This window comes from Scyliorhinus canicula, chromosome 10 (assembly GCF_902713615.1).
Source record: "Scyliorhinus canicula chromosome 10, sScyCan1.1, whole genome shotgun sequence".
In the NCBI taxonomy this organism is placed as follows: Eukaryota; Metazoa; Chordata; class Chondrichthyes; order Carcharhiniformes; family Scyliorhinidae; genus Scyliorhinus; species Scyliorhinus canicula.
In genome coordinates, this window is record NC_052155.1 from 146,281,888 (window position 1) to 146,307,729 (window position 25,842).

The 25,842-nt window shown below is 49.5% G+C and overlaps 1 protein-coding gene across 1 annotated transcript in view; it reads right to left on the reverse strand.

Annotated features, from left to right (window-relative positions):
- itga9 (integrin, alpha 9) overlaps nt 1–25,842 on the reverse strand; it is a 632,947-nt gene that overhangs the window by 239,842 nt on the left and 367,263 nt on the right. The window contains exon 17 of the mRNA XM_038809824.1: nt 8,134–8,210. Within this exon, the coding sequence (XP_038665752.1) occupies nt 8,134–8,210 (77 nt within the window). The remainder of the gene's footprint in view (nt 1–8,133; nt 8,211–25,842) is intronic.

Genomic DNA, 25,842 nt, shown 5'->3' on the forward strand with positions numbered 1-25,842 from the left:
ACCAGGCTTCCCTGGGTAGTCAAGCTCTGGGCAGGGTCGTAGTCTAGCACCCCAATGCCGCCCGGGCACTGTGGCACTGCCGACATTGCACCCTGGCAGTGCCATCCAGGCACATTGGTGGTGCCACCTTTGCAGTGTCAGAGTGCCCATGTGGCACTGCCAGGCTGGCAGTGTCCTGGTAGCATCATGCCCATGCCAGGGATCAGGCCCAGGGGTACCCTGCCCTTATGAGATGGGGGCTCGATGACCCACCTATTGATGAGTTAGGCATTGGGGGGTCCAGAGGCAGTGGTGAGCCAGGGTCTAGAGATCGTGGTGCCATTTTTAAATCTCTTAGCGATCAACCTGCACTGGCAGTTACAGAGCAGGTATGTTGTTCCTGAGCATGATGTTCCAGCCTCTTTCACTCTCTCTCAAGAGAGAGTCTAACACATAACTGATTGATGTCAGCGGTAAATTATCATCCACATAATACATCAGCTTATCCCATGTGTTCACCCTTTATACATTTTCTATTCACTCATATCTTGAAGTTATTGCTAGATGGTCTATAAATCGGTTTGCACAAGTATGAACTGGGTACAGGTTTTGATTCCTGCATCTCAGGCCTCATTTATACAAGATTTCTGCTGCAATAAATGCTCCAAAGAAAGAAAGAAAAGTTGGATAAATACTGAACAAAGAAGAGGAATCAGCCTTTTGGTCCCAATGAATTTTAAGCTATACTCCTTTGTGCACAATTTTATCACTCAATATAGATGGCAAGCCTTGGCGGTTTTGGGAAAGCTGTCTCACAGACTAGTCAAGTAGCAGCCTGACATAGTCACACTCACAGAATCATACCTGAAAGATAATGTCCCAGACACCACCATCACCATGCCTGGGTATGTCCTGTCCCACTAGCAATCCAAGCCCGGCAGAGGTGGCGACACAGTGGTACACATTCTGGAGGGGTTACACTGGGAGACTTTAACATCAACTCTGTGTGGAGATGAAATCCTGTCTTCTCACTGAGGATACCCCCCACCGTGTTAAATGGGATGGATTTTGAATAGATTTAGCAACTGAAGGCTGGGCATCTATGAGGCACTGTGGGCCATCAGCAGCAGCAGCACTGTATTCAACCACAATCTGTAACCTAATTTCCCAGTATATATCCCACTCTATTGTTACCATCCAGCCAGGGGATTCAATTCAATGAAGAATGTAGGAGGGTATGCCAGGAGCAACACCAGGCATACCTAAAAATGAGGTATCGACCTGCTGAAGCTACAGATTAGGACTACTTGCGTGTCAAACCGCATATTGGCGGCACAGTAGCACAGTGGTTAACACAGTAGCTTCATGGCGCCACGGACCTGGGTTCAATTCCCGGCTCAGGTCACTGTCTGTGCAGAGTCTGCACATTCTCCCCTGTGTCTGCATGGGTTTCCTCTGGTGATGCACGATCAATTGCACAAAGACGACAGTTGAATACAACTGAGGCTTTATTACGCTAAGATGTGTGGCCTCCTACAGCAGATGGCGAAATGGCTGCTGTACGGGGAGCACACATATTTATACTCCGCCTGCTGGACTACCCCCGTACCTGGAGTACAGGGCCTTACCATATATACCCTAATATATACAGCAGTGGTTACTACCACATTCACCCCCTGTTAAAATTGAGTCCAGCGGGGGTGATGGAGAACTATATACAGCACAAGTTTGATATACAGAGAAAAACATTTTGAGTCCAGAACCAATTACAGGTTTAGCCGGCCCGGCGCCTTGATCTGACGTTGGGAGCGACGCAGTGGTGGCGGCGATTCTGGTGTCGGTCGGGTCCTTGATGATTCCGGGAGCATGCATCCTCGGGCATGATCAAGGGGAGGACGGATGGTCCAGCGGGGGTTGCTGCTGGGTGCTCCAGGGGAGGGGAGGGAGGCGCCAGGCTGGGAGGGTGTGTGTGTGTGTGTGGAACCTGCTGGTGCCACGTCCCTGAGAGAGATAGTATCTTGGCGGCCTTCAGGGTACGCTACGTAGGCATACTGGGCGTTGGCATGGAGTAACTGCAGCCTTCCCACCAACGGGTCCGCCTTGTGGAGTCGTACGTGCTTATGGAAGAGTACGGGTCCTGGAGCTGCCAGCCAAGTCGGGAGCGACACCCCGGAGGTGGATTTCCTGGGGAAGGCAAAGAGACATTCATGGGGTGTGTCGTTAGTCGCAGTGCGTAGGAGCGACCGAATGGAGTACAGTGCATTGGGGAGGAGCTCCTGCCAGTGGGAGGCAGGGCATTTCTGGACTGTAGGGCAAGCTGATGGCCCCCCAGACCGTCCCGTTCTCCCTCTCCACCTGTCCGTTTCCCCGGGGGTTATAGCTGGTCGTCCTGCTGGAGGCAATACCCTTGTGGAGCAGGAACTGATGCAGCTCATCGCTCATGAATGAGGATCCCCTGTCACTGTGGATGTAAGCGGGGAAGACGAACAGAGCGAAGATGGTGTTAATGGCTTTGATGACGGTGGCAGACGTCATGTCGGGACATGGGATGGCAAAGGGGAATCTGGAGTACTCATCGACCACACTGAGGAAATATGTGTTCCAGTCATTGGAGCGGAGGGGCCCTTTGAAGTCCATGCTGAGGTGTTCAAAGGGGCGGGAGGCCTTCACCAGACGTGCACGGTCTGGCCGGTAGAAGTGCGGTTTACACTCCGCGCAGACCTGGCAGTCTCTGGTGATCGCCCTAACTTTCTCGACGGAGTTGGGCAGATTGCGGGCCTTAATGAAGTGGTACAACCGTGTAACTCCCGGGTGACAAAGGTTGTCTTGCAGAGTCCGGAGTCGGTCCACCTGTGCGCTGGCACATGTACCTCGGGATAGGGCATCTGGGGGCTCATTGAGCTTACCGGGGTGGTACAAAATCTCATAGTTGTAGGTGGGGAGCTCGATCCTCCAACTCAAGATTTTATCATTTTTGATCTTGCCCGGCTGTGTGTTGTTAAACAGGAAGATTACCGACCGTTGGTGAGTGAGGAGAGTGAATCTCCTGCCGGCCAGGTAATGCCTCCAATGCCGCACAGCTTCAACGATGGCCTGGGCCTCTTTTTCGACGGAGGAGTGCTGAATTTCGGAGGCATGAAGGGTTCGGGAAAAGAATGCCATCGGCCTGCCTGCCTGGTTGAGGGTGGCGGCTAGAATGACGTCTGATGCGTCGCTCTCCAATTGAAAGGGTAACGTCTCGTCAACTGCGGGCATCGCGGCCTTGGCGATGTCGGCCCTAATACGGTTGAAGACCTGTTGAGCCTCGGCCGTCAGCATGAAAAGGGTGGACTGGATGTGTGGGCGGGCCTTGTCCGCATGATTTGGAACCCACTGGGCGTAGTAATAAAAGAACTCCAGGCAGCGTTTGAGGGCCTTGGGGCAGTAGGGAAGGGGGAGTTCCATGAGGGGGCGCATGCGGTCGGGGTCGGGCCCCAGAATTCTGTTCTGGACTGCATAGCCGAGGATGGCTAAGCGGTTCGTGCTGAGTATGCACTTCTCCTTGTTATTTTTTTAAAACTAAATTTAGAGTACCCAATTCATTTTTTCCAATTAAGGGGCAATTTAGCATGGTCAATCCACCTCACCTGCACATCTTTGGGTTGTGGGGGCGAAACCCACGCAAACACGGGGAGAATGTGCAAACTCCACACGGACAGTGACTCAGAGCCGGGACCAAACCTGGGACCTCGGCGCCGTGAGGCAGCAAGGCTAACCCACTGCACCACCGTGCTGCCCTTCTTCTCCTTGTTATAAGTGAGGTTTAAGAGAGTGGCGGTGTGGAGAAATTTGGCCAGGTTGGCATCATGGTTGTGCTGATCGTGGCCGCAGATGGTGACATTGTCTAGGTACGGGAAAGTGGCCCGCAGCCCGTACCGGTCGACCATTCGGTCCATCTCCCTTTGGAAGACTGAGTGACGCCGAAGGGAACCCTAAGAAAATGGTAGAGGCGGCCATCTGCCTCGAAGGCAGTGTATGGGCGTTCAGCCTTACGGATGGGGAGCTGGTGGTAGGCGGATTTTAGGTCGACAATTGAGAAGACCCGGTGCTGTGCAATCTGATTTACCGTATCAGATATGCGTGGGAGGGGTTACACGTCGAGCTGCGAGTACCGATTGATGGTCTGGCTGTAGTCCACGACCATTCTGTATTTCTCCCCCGTTTTCACCACTACCACTTGGGCTCTCCAGGGGCTGTTGCTGGCCTCGATGATGCCTTCCCGAAGCAGCCGCTGGACCTCTGACCTGATGAAGGCCCTGTCCTGGGTGCTGTACCGTCTGCTCCTGGTGGTGACGGCTTTGCAATCCGGGGTTAGGTTTGCGAATAGGGAAGGTGGGTCGACCTTTCGGGTCGCGAGGCCGCACACAGTAAGGGGTGGTAGGGGCCCGCTGAATTTCAATGTTAGGCTCTGGAGGTTACACTGGAAGTCCAGGCCGAGTGGCAGGGCAGCGCAGAGGTTGGGGAGGATGTAGAGGTGGAAGCCGCTGAACTCTACGCTCTGGATAGTGAGCGTGGCTATGCAGTACCCCCGGATCACCACGGAGTGGGACCCGGAGGCCAGTGAGATTCTCTGATTGGCGGGGTGTACCACGAAGGAGCAGCGCCTTACCGTGTCGGGATGTATGAAGCTCTCGGTGCTCCCTGAGTCCAGCAGACAGGAGATCTCGTGCCCATCGATTATCATGCTTGTGGAGGCAGTTGCTAGATTGTGCGGGCGAAACTGGTCAATCGTGACCGAGGCGAGCCGCGGCTGGTCGTCGCTGGTGTCAGACAATGGGGTGCCCGGGGGGCATGGATCCTGGAACGATGGTGCCACCCGCGTGCTGTGGGGGAGACAAGATGGCGGCGCCTGACGATCCTGAGGAGGACAAGATGGCGCCGCCCATGGTGGGGGTTGATAAAGATGGCGGCGCCCATGGGCCGCACGTGGCCTGGGGAGGGGAAGATGGTGGCGCCCACTGGTCGTGCGCGGGGGGGGGGGTCAGAGCGATAGCGGCGACTGAGCGAGCCTAGCACACCACAGTGAAGTGCCCCTTTTTGCCACAGGCCTTGCAAAGGGCGCTCTGGACCGTGCAGCTTTGGCGGGGGAGTTTTGGTTGCCCACGGAAGTAACATCTGGGGCCCCGGGGTTGGCTGGTTGGCGCATGGCACAGGCGTAGGGTTGGCTGAGTGGGGTCCCCGATGGGGCGGCCGTCAGCGGGATCCACAATGTGTAGGAGGGGTGGGCCGCACGGCCGGGGGTGTAGGTCTGGATATTGCGCGAGGTGACCGTCATTGATAGCGCCAGATTTTTGGTTGCTGCGAGGTCGAGCGTGACCCGCTCTAAAAGTCGCTGCCGGATGTGATCTGACGCAATCCCCGTAACGAAAGCAACCCGCATGAGTAAATTTGAGTGTTCCGTGGCCGTGACGGCCTGACAGTCACAGTCTCTGACCAGGGGAAATAGGGCACGCCAGAAATCTTCTATTTACTCACCAGGGAGTTGACTACGAGTTGAGAGGACATGCCTGGCGTAAAGCGTGTGTGTCCACTGAGGGTAATTCTCTTTCAGTAGCGCCATGGCTTCATCGTAGCTCAGAGCATCCTGGATAAGCGGAAAAACGCTGGAGCTCAGCCGGGTGTAGAGGATCTGGATCTTCTGAGCTTCCGGAATTGGGTCTGGTGCAGACCTGATGTAAGCTTCGAAACAAGCTAGCCAGTGTTCACGTCCTTTTCGGCATTGCTTGATTGCAGATCCAGCTGCAGGCGATCCGGCTTGATGGGGAGGTCTAACTTCTGAAGACTTTAGTTTAATAAATTGATGCATGATCAATTGCACAAAGACGAGAGTTGAATACAGCTGAGGCTTTATTACACTGAGATGTGTGGCCTCCTACAGAAGCTGGCGAAATGTCTGCTGTACGGGGAGCACACATATTTATACTCTGCCTACTGGGCGGAGCCAGCAGGCAGGGACTACCCCCGTACCTGTAGTACAGGGCCTTACCATACATACCCTAATATATACAGCAGTGGTTACTACCACATCCGGGTGCTCCGGTTTCCTCCCACAAGTCCTGAAAGACATGCTTGTTAGGTGAATTGGACATTCTGAATTCTCCCTTAATGTACCCGATCAGGCGCCGGAATGTGGCGACTAGGGGATTTTCACAGTAACTTCATTGCAGTGTTAATGTAAGCCTACTTGTGACACTAATAAATATTATCAAAAGCATCAAGTGATTAGCAGAACAAAGTGATTCCACAACCAATGGATCAGATCTAAGCTCTACAGTCCTACCAGACCTACGAATGGTGGTGGACAATTGAAACATCTAACTGGAGGAGGAGGCTCCACAAACATCCCCATCCTCAATGATGGAGAAGCCCAGCACATTAGTGAAAAAGACATGGCTGCGGCATTTGCAACAATCTTCAGCCAGACCTTCTGTGTGGATGATCCATCTCAGCTTCCTTCAGGGACCACAGCATAACAGGTGCCAGCCTTCAGCCAGTTTAATTCGCTCCACGTGGGGTCAAGGAATGGCTGACGGCCTTGAACATTGCAAAGGCTATGGAGCCTGACAATATTTTAGCAATAGCACTGAAGACTTGTGCTCCAGACCTTACCACGCCCCTACCAAGCTGTTCCAGTACATCTACAACACTGGGATTCACCCAGCAATGTGCAAAATTCCCCAGTTATGTTCTGTACACAAAATGCAGGACAATTCCAACCCAGTCAATTACCATTCCATCAGTCTACTCTCGATCATCATTGAAGTGATGGAAGGGGTCATCAACAGTGCTATCCAGCGGCACTTGCTTCACAATAACTTGCTCAGTGATGCTCAGTTAGAGTTCTACCAGCTCCTAATCTCATTACTGCCTTGGTTCAAACAGGGACAAAAGAACTCAACTCCAAAAGTGAGGTGAGAGTGGCTGTCCATGACATTAAGGCATCATTTGATCGAGTATGGGATCAAGGAACCCTTACAAAACTGGAGTCAATGGTAATCAGGGGAAAACTCTCCTGCTGGTTGAATTCATACCCAGAACAAAGGAAGATGGTTGTCGATATTAGAGATCAATCTTCTGAGTCCTGGGACATCACTGCAGGAGTTCCTCAGGGTAATGCCTCATTAATTACATTCCTTCCCTCATAAGCTCAGAAGTGTGGATGTTCGTTGATGATTGCATAATGTTCAGCACCATTTGCAACTCCTCAGATAAAGAAGCAGTCTATGTCTAAATGCAGCGAGACCTGGACAATACCCAGGCTCGGGCTGACAAATGACAAGTTACATACATGCCACTCATGTGCCAGGCAATAATAATCACCAACAAGAGAGAACCTAACCAATGTCCCATGACATCCAACGGCATTACCATTGCTGCATCCCCCACTATCAACATCCAGAGGGTTATCATTGACCAAAAACTGAACTGGACTTGTCATATAGATATGACTCAGAGGCTAGGAATCCTGCGGTGATTAGGGACAAGTCTTAAGTGTGATAGAATACTATCCACTAGCCTGGATGAGTGCAGCTCCAGCAACACTCAAGAAGCTCAACACCATCCAGGACAAAGCAGCCCGTTGGATTGGCACTTCATCCACCACCTTCAACATGCACTCCTTCCACCACCGCGCTCGGTGACAGTGGTGTATACCATCTACAAGATAAACTGCTGCAACTAAAATGCAGGCCTAGCCAGCGCTGCCCACATTCCGTGAAATTTTGTTTTAAAACTACAGGAAGAACGGTGCAGGTGTAACCCTGGGGTCTGTTAATATTAATTGTTTATCTATTAGTAAACAAAATGGCCCCAAATGACCCTCTTCATCCCTACTTATCTCAGTAAGACTAAATGGAATAAAATCTTGTAAAATTTAGCTCTGATTCACCAAATCACTTTATCTTTCATTGTTTCATTCCAAAATGTAGCCTTGGTAAAAAATAAACAGCATTATAATGCATTGTCATTTTTCTTTAATTCTGAATACATATAAAATTTATCTTTTAGTAACGCTGGACAGAACAAACAACATATAATTGAATGAAAAGATATTTTTTTCATTTGATGTTTGGTTCATCGTGGTATGTGACACCGGAGTTTTACCCTATCACGTACCTGGACAGCAACAGCTTGCCATGAAGTTGCAGATCAGCAGCGCAGTCATCTGACAAGCAGTTTCTTTCAAAAACAGTCTGCAAAATGAAGAGAAAGATAAGGGTTAGTCAGGTTACTTATCGAGAGCACTGTGCTGCACGGATAGGAGTTGTGCTGAAATTTGAAACACATCAATTTAGAAAAATAAAATGAACCATACTTTCCGACCATAATTTGTTTGTGTGGTAGTCGGTATTAGGGGTATTACGGTACCTAGGTTGGAGGTACCTGATGCTGTAAGATCATTGGTGTTGGAGGTACCTGATACTGTAAGATCATTGGTGAAGCCTGCCTGCTGGTTCCGCCCAGTACGGCGGAGTATAAGAGTCTGTGTTTCCCTAGCTGCTGCATTCTGTACCTGCGCTGCTGGGGGAAAAATCTAGTTCAGTAAAGCCTTCAATTGTCCTACAATCTCGCTTCGGGTGTTATTGATCGTGCATCAGTTTGTGAGGCAGTCCTAATATGCCCCATTTTCCTTTCCCTCTTGTATCTCAGTTCATAATGTTGCAGAAGCGTAAAATGTTTTGTTAAAAAAAAGGTTTTGCCATTTGCAATCAACAATTTCAAATGCACTGACCTATCAATTAATCATTCTTTTTCAACCAATACCATCTTTTCAACAGTCCACCATTTTCTTCTCATTTTAACTGCAATTCTTCCCCAGACTACTTTGCCATTCACTCTTAGTTATGCCTGACTTTATCCAGTCTTCCGTTTAGAAGAGGTTAGACATCTAATTTAATCGATTAGTGGAATTCACAGTTAAGAATGTATGGCATTGTAGTCAAATATTTAGGGGTTCCATCAGAATGGGTGTATTTGTACATAGGAGACCTATGGGACAAACAGCAGAGCCTGCTGAAAAATTATTTTTTTGGTCTGAATCTAATTTTGCAGGGTATTTGGTAAGGAGAGTAATCCACGTAACTAGGATGTTCTAAACATTTTGCAGCCTCTCAGCTGTCCTACTGAGCAAAATTAGTAATCCTAAAATAATAATAACCTTTATTAGTGTCACAAGTAGGCTTACAATAACACAACAGCACGGTCGCACAAGTGGATAGCACTGTGGCTTCACAGCGCCAGGGTCCCAGGTTCAATTCCCCGCTGGGTCACTGTCTGTGCGGAGTCTGCACGTTCTCCCCGTGTCTGCATGGGTTTCCTCCGGGTGCTCTGGTTTCCTCCCACAGTCCAAAGAAGTGCAGGTTAGGTGGATTGGCCATGATAAATTGCCCTTAGTGACCAAAAATGTTTGGAGGGGTTGTTGGGTTACGGGGATAGGGTGGAAGTGGGCACTTAAGTGGGTTGGTGCGGACTCGATGGGCCGAATGGTCTCTTTCTGCACTGTATGTTCTATGTCCTATTGCAATGAAGTTACTGTGAAAATCCCCACTGCGGTGCCTGTTTTGGTACACGGAGGGAGAATTCAGAGTGTCCAATTCACCAATGCTTTCTTCGTTCCAGCGCTCACTGTAATTAAAACGAGATGGTGTTTGAAACTGAGATATTTAAGCCTACTCTTCGCAAAATGTTAACTTTCTTTTTTTTAATGCTTGTTGCAATATGTTTGAACAAGGTGAGGCTTTTGCTTTAGGTATTATGCAATAATGGGCAGAATTTTAACCTGTCAGAGTGGATGGATTTCTGTGCCGCTGACACGTTAAAACATCGATGTTATAACCTGCCTGCTTACCACTGGCTGGGGACTAATGGAACTCCCACAATCCTTTGGGTGTATGAGCTTCCCCAATGAGGGGGTGTAAAAATCATTAGCAGATTCCCTGCATAAATAAAGCTGGGCAGTTTGGAACCAGCAGAGAGAGGAGTGAGCAGCAAGGGAAGTTGCTGCTGCTGCTGCTACTGCAGCAGTATACATATGTTATTGTACATGAATGTTATTTCTTTCTATCGTTCAACTCATGCTGGATTCTTCATGGCACTCACAAAACTGGCGACGAGGGTTAAAGTGGATAGCTGTCTGCAGTGCTGAAGCCACCTCCCTGGATTTTTGTTGGATACAGATTGGAAGTTGTTTTCTATTACACCATGCCTCTGTATGGACGTTTGGATGTTTTTGATGCTGCGCTGGACAGTTGGAACCAGTACGCACAACGGATGCGTTACTATTTCTGGGCAAACAACATCAACGAAAGCGAGCGCCAGGTGGTCATTTTGCTTACCGCCTGCGGCCCGCATAAGTTTGGGTTGATTAGAAGCCTTACGCACCCAGCTGCGCCAGACACCAAGGCATTTGATGAACTTGTGCACTTAGTGGGGCAACATTTTAACCCAACCCCATCCACGATAGTCCAACGTTACCAGTTTAATACCGCTGAGAGGACCCCAGGAGAATCTCTTGCAGAGTTTCTATTCAGGCTACACAGGATTGTGGAGTACTGTGACTATGGTGAGATCTTGTCAGAAATGTTACGCGACCATTTGGTTTGTGGTATTAACAGTGCGGCCACCCAGAGAAAGTTGTTAGCTGAGCCACCATTGACTTTTCAACAGGCCATTCAAATAGTATTGTCCCGAGAGAGTGCAGAACGGGGAGTGCAGGAGCTACAGGGAATGGAGGTGCACGCCTTGGGGGCACAATCCCTTCCTTCGAAAATCATGTCGGATCTTGGGCGAGGCGATGTCCAGATCAACGCCAGTGGCCGTCGGACGTTCCTCCCCGAAAGGAACCTTCTCCAGAACCAACAGAAGAGGAGCCATGTACATGTCGGACTTGTGGGCGCCAACCCCGTCGCGGACGCCGGTCCTGGGGGCACCAGAGGCACCGTTGTTCCGACAGAAACTGGGGCCAGCCCAGTGGCCGTACCTTCCATTTAGATGAACCTGCGGCGACTACTCCCGAGAACGTGGAGTCGGAGGACGACTGCCTGCAGCTGCATTGTGTGGCCCCCATTAAGGTGACAGTACGGGTCAATGGTCACCCGCTTGAGATGGAGTTGGACATTGGCGCAGCGGTCTCCATGATCGCCCAGTGGACATTCGACCGCATCAAGCAGGATATATAGACCCTTACATTAACCAACACACAGGCCACGTTGGCCACCTACACGCGGGACATTGCAGGAGCTACGATGACCCCTGTTGTTTATGGACGCCAGGAGGGGCGTTTCCCACTTATCATGGTGCGCGGCCACGGGCCCAGCCTGTTGGGTCAGGACTGGTTGCGCCATTTGTGGCTGCAGTGGCAGCACATCCTCCAAACAGGTTCTGGAGGATTGACTGAGGTGCTAGGGCGGTTACCAGATGTATTCCAGCCCAGTGTGAGGAAAATAAAAGGGGCCGTATCCCATATCCAACTCAAACCAGGAGCCACGCTGCACTATTTCCAGCCGCGCTCTGTGCCTTACGCCTTGCCTGAGAAGGTAATAGAGGAGCTCACTCGTTTGGAGACCTTGGGTATTATCAGGCCCGTCCGTTTCGCTGACTGGGCAGCAACAATTGTACCTGTAATGAAGCCAGATGCCACAGTTCGCTTGTGTGGTGACTATAAACTTACAGTGAATACGGCTTCCCGGCTCGACCGATATCCAATACCTCGCATAAAAGATCTCTGTGAAGCTTGCAGGCGGACTCTCGTTCACAAAATTAGATATGAGTCACGCCTATCTAGAGTTGGAGCTGGACCCTGCCTTCTGGCCATATGTAATTATTAATACACACCGGGGCCTGTATGAATATACACATTTGCCCTTTGGGGTATCCTCTGCCTGCGCTATTTTTCAACCCGTAATGGAGGGCATTTTGAGAGGTTTACCGCGTGTCGCTGTCTACTTAGATGACATTTTGATTACAGGGACGTCGGAGCAGGAACATTTGAAAAATTTGGAGGCTCTCCTTAGACGCTTTTCAGAGGCTGGAGTCCGTTTACGTTGCACAAAGTGAGTCTTTCAGGTGAAGGAAGTAGTCTGCCTGGGTTTTCGGGTGGACTACAAAGGTTTGAACCCCATCACAGAGAAGGTGGGCGCAATTGAACAGGCCCCCGCCCCGACTGACACTTCTCATCTTTGTTCTTTTCACGGCCTCGTAAACTATTACGGGAAGTTCCTCCCCAATCTGGCATCTATGCTGACCCCGTTGCACCTTCTGCTGAAGCAGAATCACACCTGGGTTTGGGGTCAGCCGCAAGAAACCGCTTTCCGTCGGGTAAGATGAACAACATACGCCATATCCGCACTGCCCCTTACCACCCGGCTTCCAATGTTTGGCGGAGCGCGCAGTGCAGACATTCAAACGAGGCGTAAAGAAGCAGACTTCCGGATCTATGGACACGAGACTGGCTCGTTTTTTGTTTTCATTTACGGACCACTCCACATGCGGTGATTAGGGTAGCTCCCGCGGAACTCCTAATGAGCCGGAGACTTCGCACCCGCCTTAGCATCGTTTTCCAGAACGGCAGGGACATGGTTTTTCTCGGCATCGGCCGATTCGGCAGTTTGCGCCAGTGTTCGTTCGAAACTTTGCTGGCGGTGCCCAGTGGGTCCCTGGCGTTATCTTTCGCCGAACGGGCCCTATCTCTGACCAGCTGCAAGCCCAGTCTTGTCTCCAGCGCATGCATGTAGACCACGTTCAGTCCAGAAGACCTTCTCTTTCAAAGATTCCCCGCCCCGGAGCTCATTTCTACAACCACAGAGACCAGACACAGTGGAGAGTATTCCTCACAATCTTCCTCTGGTGTCTCACTCAAAGCCTGCGCAGGGCGTTGCAGAACCGCGTGGAGATAGAGACACCGAGATGACGGAGGCAGCGGACTCCGACTCCGACATAGGACGCCTCAGAGGGGTGTCCTCAGGGCCACAGGCTGTGGATGTACAACCGTTACGCCGTTCATCACGGAAGGGCCGTTCTCCGTCTCATTACATGCCGCTCGATCCAGCGCCTCATGCAAATGGTGTCCGGCCTGCGGCAAAACCAGTCTGACGCCCTACTTCGCCAGGGTCTTCAGTGGATTCCTTGGACTTTATGGTTGGAGGGATGTTATTACCTGCCTGCTTACCACTGGCTGGGGACTAATGGCAATCCCATAATCCTTTGGGAGTATGAGCTTCCACAATGAGGGGGAGGGGGGGGTGGGCGAAAAAATCATTAGCAGATTCCCTGCATAAACAAAGCTGGCAAATTTGGAACCAGCTAGAGAGGAGTGAGCAGCAAGGGGTTTACTGCTGCTGTTGTGTAGATATGTGCTATTGTAAATAAATGTTATTTATTTCTATCCACAACTCATGCTGGATTCTTCGTGGCCCTCACAAAAATCGGAAACTGCAGTATGTTGAGAAGTTGGTAGGACCTGTCAGGAAGTTACCAGGGTTGGTCAGGAAGTTGCCAGGGTCGGTCAGGAAGTTGACAGGATCCATCAACTTCCACCTTAAATTCATGCAAGCTCATCGGTGCGCAGGAAACCACCACAGGACTGACAGCCCTGCCATTGAAATGTATCAATTAGTACACAGCTGCCGTTGTAACCCAGCATTCTGACTTCAATTCTGTGCACATGGATTTCCTGAGCATCATAGAACTTAGCCAGGGAAAACAAGGTGAAAAAACAGTGGGCTGGATTCTCTGGGGCCCCCCAGTGACATGTTTCTCTGCTGCATGACATTCACTGGCAGTGGGATTCCCTATTCCCGCCGCTACTCAATGGAATTTCCCAATGAAGCCTCCCATGTTGCCGGGAAACCCGCAGGTGGGGGTGCGTTGCCGGTGGGAACCGGGAATCTCAACAGCCGGGAAATTCTGGCCAGTAGGAATTAATGGGGTTGAGAAAATAAACATTAAGGAAAGAAAACATTAAATATTGAGATGTGTCACCTACTTCCTTGCTGAAGTGAAAGGCTTTTGCTCACAGAATTTGTTCTGGGAGTGTTTTCACTGCTTCGGATGTAATTTTCAATGCTTCGAAGTCATTTCATTACCTTGAACCAATTCGGCACACATTGCCAGTGAAGACTAGGACATTATTGTGCTTACTTTCTGTGGTGATATGATTTGCATAGCTGTCTGCCATTGGGGCAGAACACCGGCTTACCATTGGCCCTGGTCGGTCATGTGCCTCTCGACCGATTGGTTGAGACCAGTCATGTGACAGCTCTCCGGTTGGTCGAGAGGCTGAGTTAACCACGCCTCCTTACCGAAGTATAAATAGTCGAAACGCCCGGCGGTCGTCCATTTTATTGTCGACAACCGCAGGGCTAAGTTCTTGCTTATTAAAGCCTAACTTTTGTAAAGCAACTCGTCTCTCGTGCAATTGATGGCTCATCACTTTCTTTGCCTCCAGCTCCTATATTTGTTGAATCACAAGATCTGCTGCACAGACATAGATTTCACAGGTGATGATGCCATGTTTTATAGGTGCATTTCTCTGCTGATTATTCTAGACAGGGGAAGGATGATAGATGGATCTCCTTCCCCCCTCCCTCCACACCCACCTCTCCACTAACCGCAAGAAGATATGTTTTAAATAAAAAGTGATGTAATTTTCAAAAGCAAGCACTTGATAGGTTTTCTCTTGTTTTAAGTTAGAAGTATAAACATTTAGGGCTTGATTCTCTGGTTGCCCAGCTGCGTGTTTCTCAGTGATGTGCCATTTGCTGGTGGTGGGATTCTCTCCTCCCACCGTTTGTCAATGGTATTTGAAGACACCCACGCCGCCGGGAGTACACTGCTGGCAGGACAAAGGAATCTCAATGGCCAGAGAGTTCCGACCTTATTTTCTCAACATCCAAAATGTAACTGCAATAGTGCCTCCTCTTCCATTGCACCAGACCCACACCCTTAAGAAAAGATGGTTGAAAAAGATATAGCATTCACTTAGATTACTAAAAGAGTTGAAAAAGTCAATCAGTTCTTGGGGGAGTAGTTGTAAAGGTTGTAGCTCTGAGTATTCTCTCTTGGTTCACTGAAGGCAACGGACGCAGGAGGTTTCTGGTGATAGATTCACAGTAGTTTACTTCTGGCAACAGCAGGTTTTTCTCCGGTCAAAGTTGTAGCCAAGCCTCCATGGTGAAGACCACATTGCTCTCTCTATGGTTGAATTTCTTGGCAGGCTGCTTCTTTCTCCAGGGTGAGATGCATTCTCTCTGTAGTCTTTGTGTCCCAGACTGATTGATCCTGGGTCTGCTCAAGATACGAGTTATTATGCTGAAGCTAGTTTGTCAAATGACCACAATATCCGTGTTTCCACTGCCCCACAAATAGTGTGAATAAGCTAAGTAATTGCCACACAATGGGGTAAGTTTGGTGTCCCCACTGAGTCTCCAGATTTGAATAACCGCCAAATATTTTTATTTGCATTCCACCTCCATGAAGCCTGCAAGTCTGTGGAGAGGAGCAGTTATTAGCACCTGGAAGGTCCATTGCATTTTATGTAACTTCCCAAATACATGCCCAGACACGAGTCAGTCTCTGAGTCTATACAGAAAACACAACGAATGGACACCTGACCCCTGAAGTCCGTCCTGTCCATTTTCATTCTGCTTTTAAAAGTAAATTGTCCATCTTCCACATGAATCTGTGGGCATATTATACGGGCGTAACATTATAAACCTAGTCAGAATACGTAGGCCCTCAGATTGCTCTGCTGAATTCCCATAGGTTCAGGGAATCATCGATTTCAAACGAGGTAATCAAGGACCACCCTCCAGGTCAACCAGGAGTCTTCATTAACTGAAAGGGATTCCACCCCATCGTGTTCAGCAGGTCTAAAACACAATGATTACAAGTCATTTCTGTACAAGATTCCTACGGAGCTGCAAGTTGCATTCAACTGCACTTGTCACATGTCCTTCAGCTGTTTATTATAATAATCTTTATTAGTGTCACAAATAGGCTTACATTAACACTGCAATGAAGTTATCCAGTATCTTGTTTTCATTTCAGATTTCCAGCACCCGCAGTATTTTGCTTTTATATTATTAGGCTGAAGGTATAATTCAGGTGCCTGGACAAATTGGGGGTGCTCTTTAGGATGCACCAGGCAGAGCATCCAGAATGAGAGTGGTCTATCACACCGAGCGGGGAGAGTCCGGTGCTCTCTGATGGAGTATCTCCACTTCCAACTCCTGCTCATCAGTGATGTGTGATTCACCAAGAATCTGCCTTGCAGGCCCCACCATTCTGATCTTTTGGAGTGTGTGAAAGAGTCCTGCGAAGGTGAATCCTCAGAGTGAGTGGGTTCTGAGGCATTGTTGCACTCTTCAGACACCACTTCCTGAGGGACACTTGTAGAAGATGAAAGAAAAGAATTAAAACTGACAAAGGTGAGAGGATTAGCAACTTGTCAGGATGACCGCGTGGTCTAAGGCGCCAGACACAAGGAGTGTGTTTCCTTAGGACTGAGTTTAGGAGGAACTTCTTCACCTAAAGGGTTGTGAAACTATGGAATTCCTTGCCCAGTGAAGCAGTTGAGGCTCCTTCATTAAATGTTTTTAAGGTAAAGATAGATAGTTTTTTGAAGAATAAAGGAATTAAGGGTTATGGTGTTCGGGCCGGAAAGTGGAGCTGAGTCCACAAAAGATCAGCCATGATCTCATTGAATGGTGGAGCAGGCTCGAGGGGCCAGATGGCCTACTCCTGCTCCTAGTTCTTATGTTCTTATTATTCCAAGTCATCATTGTGCAGATCACCAAATTTCAGTGTCTGTTGACATCACATCAACATGTGTACGTCAGAGAATCATAGAATCCCTACAATGCAGGAGGCCATTTGGCCCATCGTGTCTGTACCAACCCTCCGAAAGAGCACTCCACCCAAACTCACTCTCCCGCCCCAGCCCAAGAACCTCTTAACTTAACCTATACATCTAAGGGGCAATTTAACATGGTCAATCCTCCTAACCTGCACATCTTTGGACGGTGGGGGGAAACCACAGCACCCGGACGAAACCCACGCAGACACAAGGAGTATGTGCAAACTCCACACAGACAGTCACTCAAGGCTGGATCCCTGGTGCTGTGATGCAGCAGTGCTAACCACTCTGCCACTGTGCCACCCGATATATGCCATGCTGATATGTTGCATTTAACTCTAATCATCAGATAGCTTGGAGTCTACCACCAGTAACCACCCCCCCCCCTACTCTCCCCCCGCCCCCCCCCCCCCCCCAATCGAATGGCCAGGCTTGCCAAGACTCAATTAGGGTGCGATATTGCACTGAGATGGTGGTGAACATTAGCAGTGGCTGGTCTGACAGGGGTGTGAGAAGGTGCCTCACCAGAGAGGGATTTGTTGGTCTGAGGAATAATGGGCTGGATTCTCTGTATTTGGGACTATGTCCCCACGCTGTCGTAAAAACTGTGGACTTTCACTGGCGTGAAAGGGTCACATATTCCTAGCTCTGCAGGGGTCTAGCAGTGAACCAGCGTGAAACTAGCAGCTTTTGCTGCAGATACAGATCCCGCACTTCCGGGTCAGAGCCGCGCATCTGCATGACGGCGGCCTCCAACGGCCATGGCGTGCTCCATGGCGGAACAAGACCACAGAGCTGACCCTAAAAATAGTGCCAATCGATCGGGCGCCCGCCCAAAAATTGCCCAGTCGCGTATACGGCCCCCTCCCCCATCCTCCGATCGGCCCACCCCCTACCAGGGCGGCGTGGATCGAGTCCGTAGCCGCCACGCTAGTATCCCGACTGGCAGACCATGTTAGATCCACGCCGTCGGGCCTTCACTGGTTGGGGGCGGAGGATGGCCGCAGGTAGGTGATATGTGGCACACCGTACTCTCCAAATACGCTGCTTTTCAGGGCCCAAAGAATCGGGGAACTGGTCCCGTTTCCATGCAGGGAAATGGATTCTCGCCCCGGCGCCGGCCATGATTTCAGCGTCGGGGTGCAGAGAATCCAGCCCAATGTGTAGAAGAAAGCTGGGAAGTGCACAGTGAGGGCATTTGTACTTGTATGTGCTGTGTCATTCACCTTTCCTGCCCTCATGCAACACTCCGGATCAAAGTTCCACATTCCTTTTTTCTAAATTTAGAGTACCCAATTTTTTTCCAATTAAGGGGCAATTTAGTGTGTCCAATCCACCTACCCTGCACATCTTTGGGTTGTGGGGGCGAAACCCACGCAAACATGGGGAGAATGTGCAAACTCCACACGGACATTGACCCAGAGCCGGGATCGAACCTGGGACCTCGGCGCCGTGAGGCAGTTGTGCTGCCCACAAGGTAATACATTCCTGTTGTAGATCTCCTCTGCTTACTTCCTGAATCTGCCTTGTTTCTCCCATCTGTGAGAAACTGAATCTCCTTGCAGGTCCTTCAATCTCCAGGGATACATTGGAGGTGAGATTACAAAAACAAGGAAGTCATGTTGGAGTTATATAGAACATTGGTGAGGCCACAGCTGGAGTACTGTGTGCAGCTCATTATAGGAAGGATGTGATTGCACTGGAGGTGGTGCAGCTGCATTTCACCAGGTTGTTGCCTGGGATGAAGAGGAGTTGGGTAGGCTTGGGTTGTTTTCTCTGGAGCAGAGAAGACTGAGGGACGACCTGCTCGAGGTGTACAAAATTGAGGGGCATGGACAGGGTGGATAGGGAACAGCTGCTCCCCTTACTTACTCGTTGGTTGCGAGGGGACACAAGTTTAAGGTGAGGGGCGGGAATTTCAGGGGGGATTGGAGGAAAATGTTTTTACCCAGAGATGGTGATGGTCTGGAATGCACTGCCTGGGAAGGTGATAGTGGCAGGATGCCTCACATCCTTTAAAAGATACCCGGATGAGCACATGGCACATCTTAACATTCGAGACTATGGGCCAGGTGCTGGTAAATGGGGTTAAGGTCAGGTTCTTTTCATGCAGCAGAGCAGACGCGACGGACAGAAGGGCCTTTTCTGCACTGTATTTTTCTGAAGTGTGAAGATGCTCTGAAGTGTGGTGCTGCCTCATTAAACCTCCATCTCTACAGATCTGGCTAGGCCAAAATGCATGATTCAATTCTCATCCGCACAGGGTCCCTTTATATAGCAGAGTTGAAAGAGACTGTGGGTTGTCATCATGGCCACCTGAGCACTCTAATTGATCATGAAACCTGCAAGTTAGATAAAAATGCAGCGGCTGTATTAACAAACCACTGCCAAGCATGCTCTGGAAACCTCTGGCTTTGTGACACGTGCCAGGTTCCACTTCTGTAGACGTGTCTAAAGGTATGTATTTAAACATCCATCTTGATTCCAAGGCCTTACATTGTCAGGTGTTGGGTGTTCCCAGTTGCTGGGTTTTCCCAGTTCTTGCTTGGGCCATTAGGTGGAGCAGCGCACCCTGGCATCTGCTGTGCAAAAAAAAACTAGCTGAATGAAGTAGCAGGAAGTTGAATGGAAGGGACAGCCTTGAAGAAAGCTGTTGAAAACCTGTGGCTTAGCAAGGACTGAAGGAAGCATTGGAACAGCTGATGTCTGGGCCAATCCTAAAGGAAGCAGTGGAAAAGTCCACAATTTGTCGAGCCCTAAAGAAGGCTGTGGAAAAGCTAAGAGCCATCTGTGGAAATGCTCACAAATGATGAGATCATACAGTACTTCAGAAAAAGAATGTTGTTTCCAAACTGCTCCAGTGTGGAAGTACGACTTCTCACATTCTGGCTAAATATATCATACAAAATAACTCATTAATAACAATTTTTGACATAATATGGCTGCTCAGCAAGAATGGATAAAAATGTTACTGGAGAAATGTCATCTGGGATATCTTTTACATAAATTTTATCTGCTCATGTTCGACTGAGCCAAATCTTGTTGGCCTTTTTCACGTGGATTCCTTTCATCTCTGCTTTAATGCTTGTTTACCGTAACAGCCCAATATGACAGCATATGAACAATTGGTCATCAAACCTCTGAAGGAATTAGCATGGGAGGAATTCTTGTGGGAATCTCAGCAGGATACTGGAGTTATCACGGCCTACCATTTGAGGTCACGAGCGCTATCAGAGGCCAGAGTATAGCAAACAGCTTAACTAACTAACTAAATGCGAGAAAGTCCCTTTCAGCTTTCAAACAAAATAAATTTATGGACTAATTGCCATAACAGCCCAGAAGGAAGCCATTTTGTACAATAAGCTCAATGTGGAGCAATCCAATCATCCCATTCCATCCGCTCTATCACTGTAGCCCTGTAAGTTTACTTTTCTCAAGTGCCCATCTGTCATGAATTTGCCTAGCAACAGCAGTAAAACAAATTTAACAAAACATAATTGGATAGGACCAGCCCGGCAACAGGCAGAAATCTGCCATGAGACCGCAGTAGGCAGCATTTAAAAGGCTGGATGAGATGTGTCTCTCCCAATAACAAGATTAGAAGGCATTTTAGCTAAAAAAAATCAGATGCAAATAGCATATGAGGAGAAGCAAAAACACAGAATACTGGACAATCCCCACAGCACCTTTCCATGCAATCGCAGAAGGTGTAAGACCTGCCCCTTTACCTCCTCCCTGCTCACCAATCCAGGCCCTACATATTATTTTCAGGTGAGGCAGCACTTTACCTGCACCTCCTGCAATCTGGCCTATTACATTTGCTGCTCCCACTGCGGTCTGCTCCACATTGGAGAGACAAACGCATACTGGGCGACAGCTTTGCAGGGACAGACAGGTCCACAAGCAGGGACCAGACCTTCCTGTTGCTTGTCATTTCAACTCATCGTCCTGCACTCATGTCCGCATATTCGTCCTTGGCCTCCTGGAATCTTCCAGTGAAGTCCAATGCAAACTGCAGGAACAGCACCTCATCTTCCGATTAGGCACATTACAGCCTTCCGGACTTGAGTTCAACAACTTCAGACTGTGAACCCTCTCCTCCACCTTCCCCCCATTTTTATTTCTATAAATATAATTTAATTTCTTCCATTGATCTGATCTTCCCTCACCATTGTTCTGTCTCCCCCCACTCAACTTAGGCCAACTGTTCCTAGTTGCCCTTTACACACTGCTCACCTTAGTTCTGCCATTCTCACACAAAAATCTCTTTAGATGCCATTATCAGCATCCTTCTTAGCCTTAATCACCCCCACCGACAATTGTCCAGTATTTTCTGTTTCTGTTTTTGAATTTGTTTCAGATTCCAGCATCCGCAGTCATTTGTTTTTATGTCTGAGGAGAAAAGGTTTACCTGGATGATTGGGAAGATCAACGAGGTATACATATGACAAAGTCTAGAGTCAAAGAATGTGATAGGGGAAGACAGCCAAACACACATAAGGCAAAATCAATGTAGAACAAAGGTATAATTCACCGGACCCTCAGAAATAAGGCAGGCCACTAATCACCAAGCTAGCAGAAGCGGACAATCCAGTTTCCAGCTAACAACCTCAAAGTCTTAGAGTCAAGGCAATGCAGAAAAGCTTTGTTAAGGTAGTATCTTTGCTGGAGCAGGACAAGACATTTCCCAGACCTGATTATCATCCATGTATTTGTGTGGTAATTGTAAGCTGGTTTTAACTTTTGATTTATTTAATTTGGAAGTTGTTTTGGGAAAACAGGGGCGCGATTCTCCGCAAATGCGGCGAGTCGTAAAGGCTGCCGTGAAACTGGCCGTGTTTCACGGCAGCCTCCGTGCACGCTCCCAGGCACAGATTCGCCCCCCCTGGTGGGGCTAGCAGCGCGGCCCCGTGAAGCACGGCATCGCGGGCATAGCGACCGTCGCGAAGCCCGCGCGCCAAGTGTCAAGGCGGCTGACGCGCACGATGACGTCAGCCGCGCATGCGCGGGTTGGACGGCTCCAACCCGCGCATGCGCGGATGACGTCATCACGCAGATGCGTAAAACCCGCGTAAGCGCAGGCTGTCATGCCCCTCAGCCGCCCAACTGATCCTGCGGGGCGGCGGAGGAACAAATAGTGCGCGGGTATGGACCCGCTGCCCGCGATCGGTGCCCACCGATCGCAGGCCCATGCCACCCTTGGCACGGCCGTGGTGCGGCCGTGCCAATCGGTGCCATGGTTGTCCGGGACGGCACTTTGCGGCCGTTTTCACGAACGGTGAGAGCAGGTGTGATTCCGTTCGTGAAAACGGCTGTAAAGGCCTGGGAACTCGGCCCATCAGCCTGGGAGAATCGCTGTTCGCTGTAAAAAACGGCGAGCAGCGATTCGTGTCGTGGGGCAGCCGTGGGGGGGGGGGGGGGGGGGGGGGGGGGGGAGAGAATAGCGGGAGGGCGGGAAAAATGTCAGGAAGGCCCTCCCGCTATTCTCCGACCCGTCGTGGGCAGCGGAGAATCGCGCACCAGATGTCTGAAGGAGTTCAGGTATCAAAGATATATTTTGGAATAAAGAATATGTTCTACATAAAATGTGTGTGTTAATTTATTCAAATACCTTAAATTGTCAGAAAGTAGTGTCCTGTTCATGTGTATTTGTCTTTACTTTAATAAGTAAAGATACATTTGGTTGTGGCAAGGCTTAAACAACATAATGGGCTACAAAGCAAAGCAGAGTAGAATCTCCGGCACAGCGCACCCCTCCCCGATGAATTCAATGCGTTTGAGCAGGAAACCATCAAACCGTTGTCAACTGCCAAATCAATCTCGGACACACCCATGCCTACTGTCACAGCTTCCAAAGTCAGATTGACTTTCTTAAACTGCCCAGCCCAAGACCGTAAGAAACTACAGAGAGTCGTGAACATATCCCAGTCCATCACGGAAACCCGCCACCTATCCACTGATTCTGTCTACACCTCCCGTTGCCTTGGGAAAGCAGGCAGCATAAACAAAGACCCCTCCCACCCGGGTTATTCTCTTTCCAACCTCTTCCATCGGGATGGAGATACAAAAGTCTGAGAACACACACTAATAGATTAAAAACAGCTTCTTCCCCGCTGTTTCCAGACTCTTGATGGTGCAGCCATCTGGGATGCCCTCTCTTAGCTCTCCTAATCCCTTTCTTCAGTTCCCTCCTGGCTACCTTGTATCCCTCCAGCACCCTGCCTGAACCTTGTTTCCTGAGTATCCTTCTTCCTCTTAACAAGACATTCAACTTCTCTTGTCAACCATGGTTCCCTCACTCAACCATCACTTCCCTGCCTGACAGGGACATACATATCAAGGACATGTAGTATCTGTTCCTTGAACAAGTTCCACATTTCAATTCTGTCCTTCCCTGACAGCCTATGTTCCCAACTTATGCACTTCAGTTCTTATCTGACAGCATTGTATTTACCCTTCCCCCAATTGTAAACCTTGCCCTGTTGCACACACCTATCTCTCTCCATTACTAAAGTGAAAGTCACAGAATTGTGGTCACTACCTCCAAAATGCTCCCCCACCAACAAATCGATCACTTGCCCTGGTTCATTACCAAGTACCAAATCCAATATGGCCTCCCCTCTGGTCGGACAATCTACATACTGTGTTAGAAAAGCTTCCTGGACACACTGCACAAACACCACCCCATCCAAATTATTTGATCCAAAGAGTTTCCACTCAATATTTGGGAAGTTGAAGTCACCCATGACTACTACCTGTGACTTCTGCACCGTTCCAAAATCTGTTTCCCAATCTGTTCCTCCACATCTCTGCTGCTATTTGGGGGGCCTATAGAAAACTCCCAACAAGATGACTGCTCCTTTCCTATTTCTGACTTCAACCCATACTACCTCAGTAGGCAGATCCTCCTTGAACTGCATTTCTGCAACAGTTATACTATATCCAATTAACAATGCCACCCTCCACCTCTTTTACCACCCTCCCTAATCTTATTGAAACATCTATAACCAGGAACCTCCAACAACTATTTCTGCCCCTCTTCTATCCAAGTTTCCGTGATGGCCACCACATCGTAGTCCCAAGTACCGATCCATGCCTTAAGTTTACCCACCTTATTCCTGATGCTTCTTGCGTTGAAGTATACACACTTCAACCCATCTCCTTGCCTGCAAGTACTCTCCTTTGTCAGTGTTACCTTCCCCACTGCCTCACTACACGCTTTGACGTCTTGAACATCGGCTGCCTTAGTTGCTGGACTACAAATTAGGTTCCTATTCCCCTGCCAAATTAGTTTAAACTCTCCCAAAGAGTACTAGAAAACCTCCCCCCAGGATATTGGTGCCCCTCTGGTTCGGATGCGATCCGTCCTGCTTGTACAGGTCCCACCTTCCCCAGAATGCGCTCCAATTATCCAAATACCTGAAGCCCTGCCTCCTACACCATTCCTGCAGCCACGTGTTCAACTGCACTCTCTCCCTATTCCTAGCCTCGATATCACGTGGCACCAGCAACAAACCAGAGATGACAACTCTGTCTGTCCTGGCCTTTAACTTCCAGCCTAACTCCCTAAACTCGTTTCTCACAACCACACCCCTTTTCCTACCTATGTCATTGGTACCAATAGATGGAGATAGATACTCTCCTTCAGAATTTTCTCCAATAGTTTCCCGATGACGGCGCAAGTCACGTGTAGTCACAACTGTGCGGGTGGCTGGCATGCCGGCTGCGGACTGTGTCCAGCGCTGCCATACTCAGCCAGGATCCATTCCACTGGCCAGGGGGCTTCTACTAGGACTGGGGGAACTGCTGCGGAGTGGCCAGGGGATAGGCTGTGGGGTCGCGGTTGGCGAGGTTGGGACCGTGCGTGACCGGAGCCATGTTGTACGGCGCGACCAGTGCAGATTGTCAGCTGTGCGCATGCATGGTCCGGGACCCAGTCATTCTCCGGCTATTTTCATCGCGGTCCGCGGGAGTTTCAGTCGCCACCCGTGCTAGCCCCTCACCGGTACCGGAATTGGTGAGGGTTTCACGCCGATTTTCCAGTCGTGAAGGTCCACACAGTCTGCTGGCATCAGTACTTAGTCTCCCAAACGGAGAATCCAGCCCCATGTCTTTCACTGCATGCATGTGCCTGTGCAGTGAATTGTGCACCAGTGAATCGCCCCTATCAGTGTCCATCTTTTGGTTTGTTATGGTGGGCTCAAGTGCAGCTGGCACAATAGGTTTCCATAAATTTCATAGAATCTACTGTGCAGAAGGAGGCTGTTCGGCCTATCGAGTCTGCACCGGCCCTTGGAAAGAGCGCCCTACTTAAGCCCACACCTCCACCCGATCCCGTAACCCATTAACCCCACCTAACCTTTTTGGACACTAAGGACAATTTAGCATGGCCAATCCATCTCATCTGCACATCTTTAGACTGTGGGAGGAAACCTGAGCACCCGGAGGAAACCCACGCACACAGGGGGAGGACGTGCAGAATCCACACAGACAGTGACCCAAGCCGAGAATCGAACCTGGATCCCTGGAGCTGTGAAGCAACAGTGCTAACCACTGTGCTACCCTGCCACCCGTGAAGGGCATTGACCTGTAGGAATTGCTGCCTCTGGTCACAAACCAGCTTTTTCTGGGAGTGGAATTTTAGTTCTGTTATAGGGCAGAGTTGACTTGTGGCATTCGCAAAGCAATGTCCACACCCACTCTGCTGCCCTGCAGCATGAGGAAGTTTGTAATCCTAAAAAAACTGTGCTCTCATTTAATCTGCTGGTCTCTCGCACGAGAGATAATGAAATAGGGTTATCTTTCTTAGAATAGAGAAACTCAGTGACCTCCAACATGGAATAGTAGACGGCAACTGACAGATGTTACAATTTTCCCAGTCTCAGCCTGTAATAGGTCTAGCACATAATCATTTGCCACCATGGCCAGCTCCATAGCCACTGGCATCATGATCCTGTGGTTGCAGGTGTGAC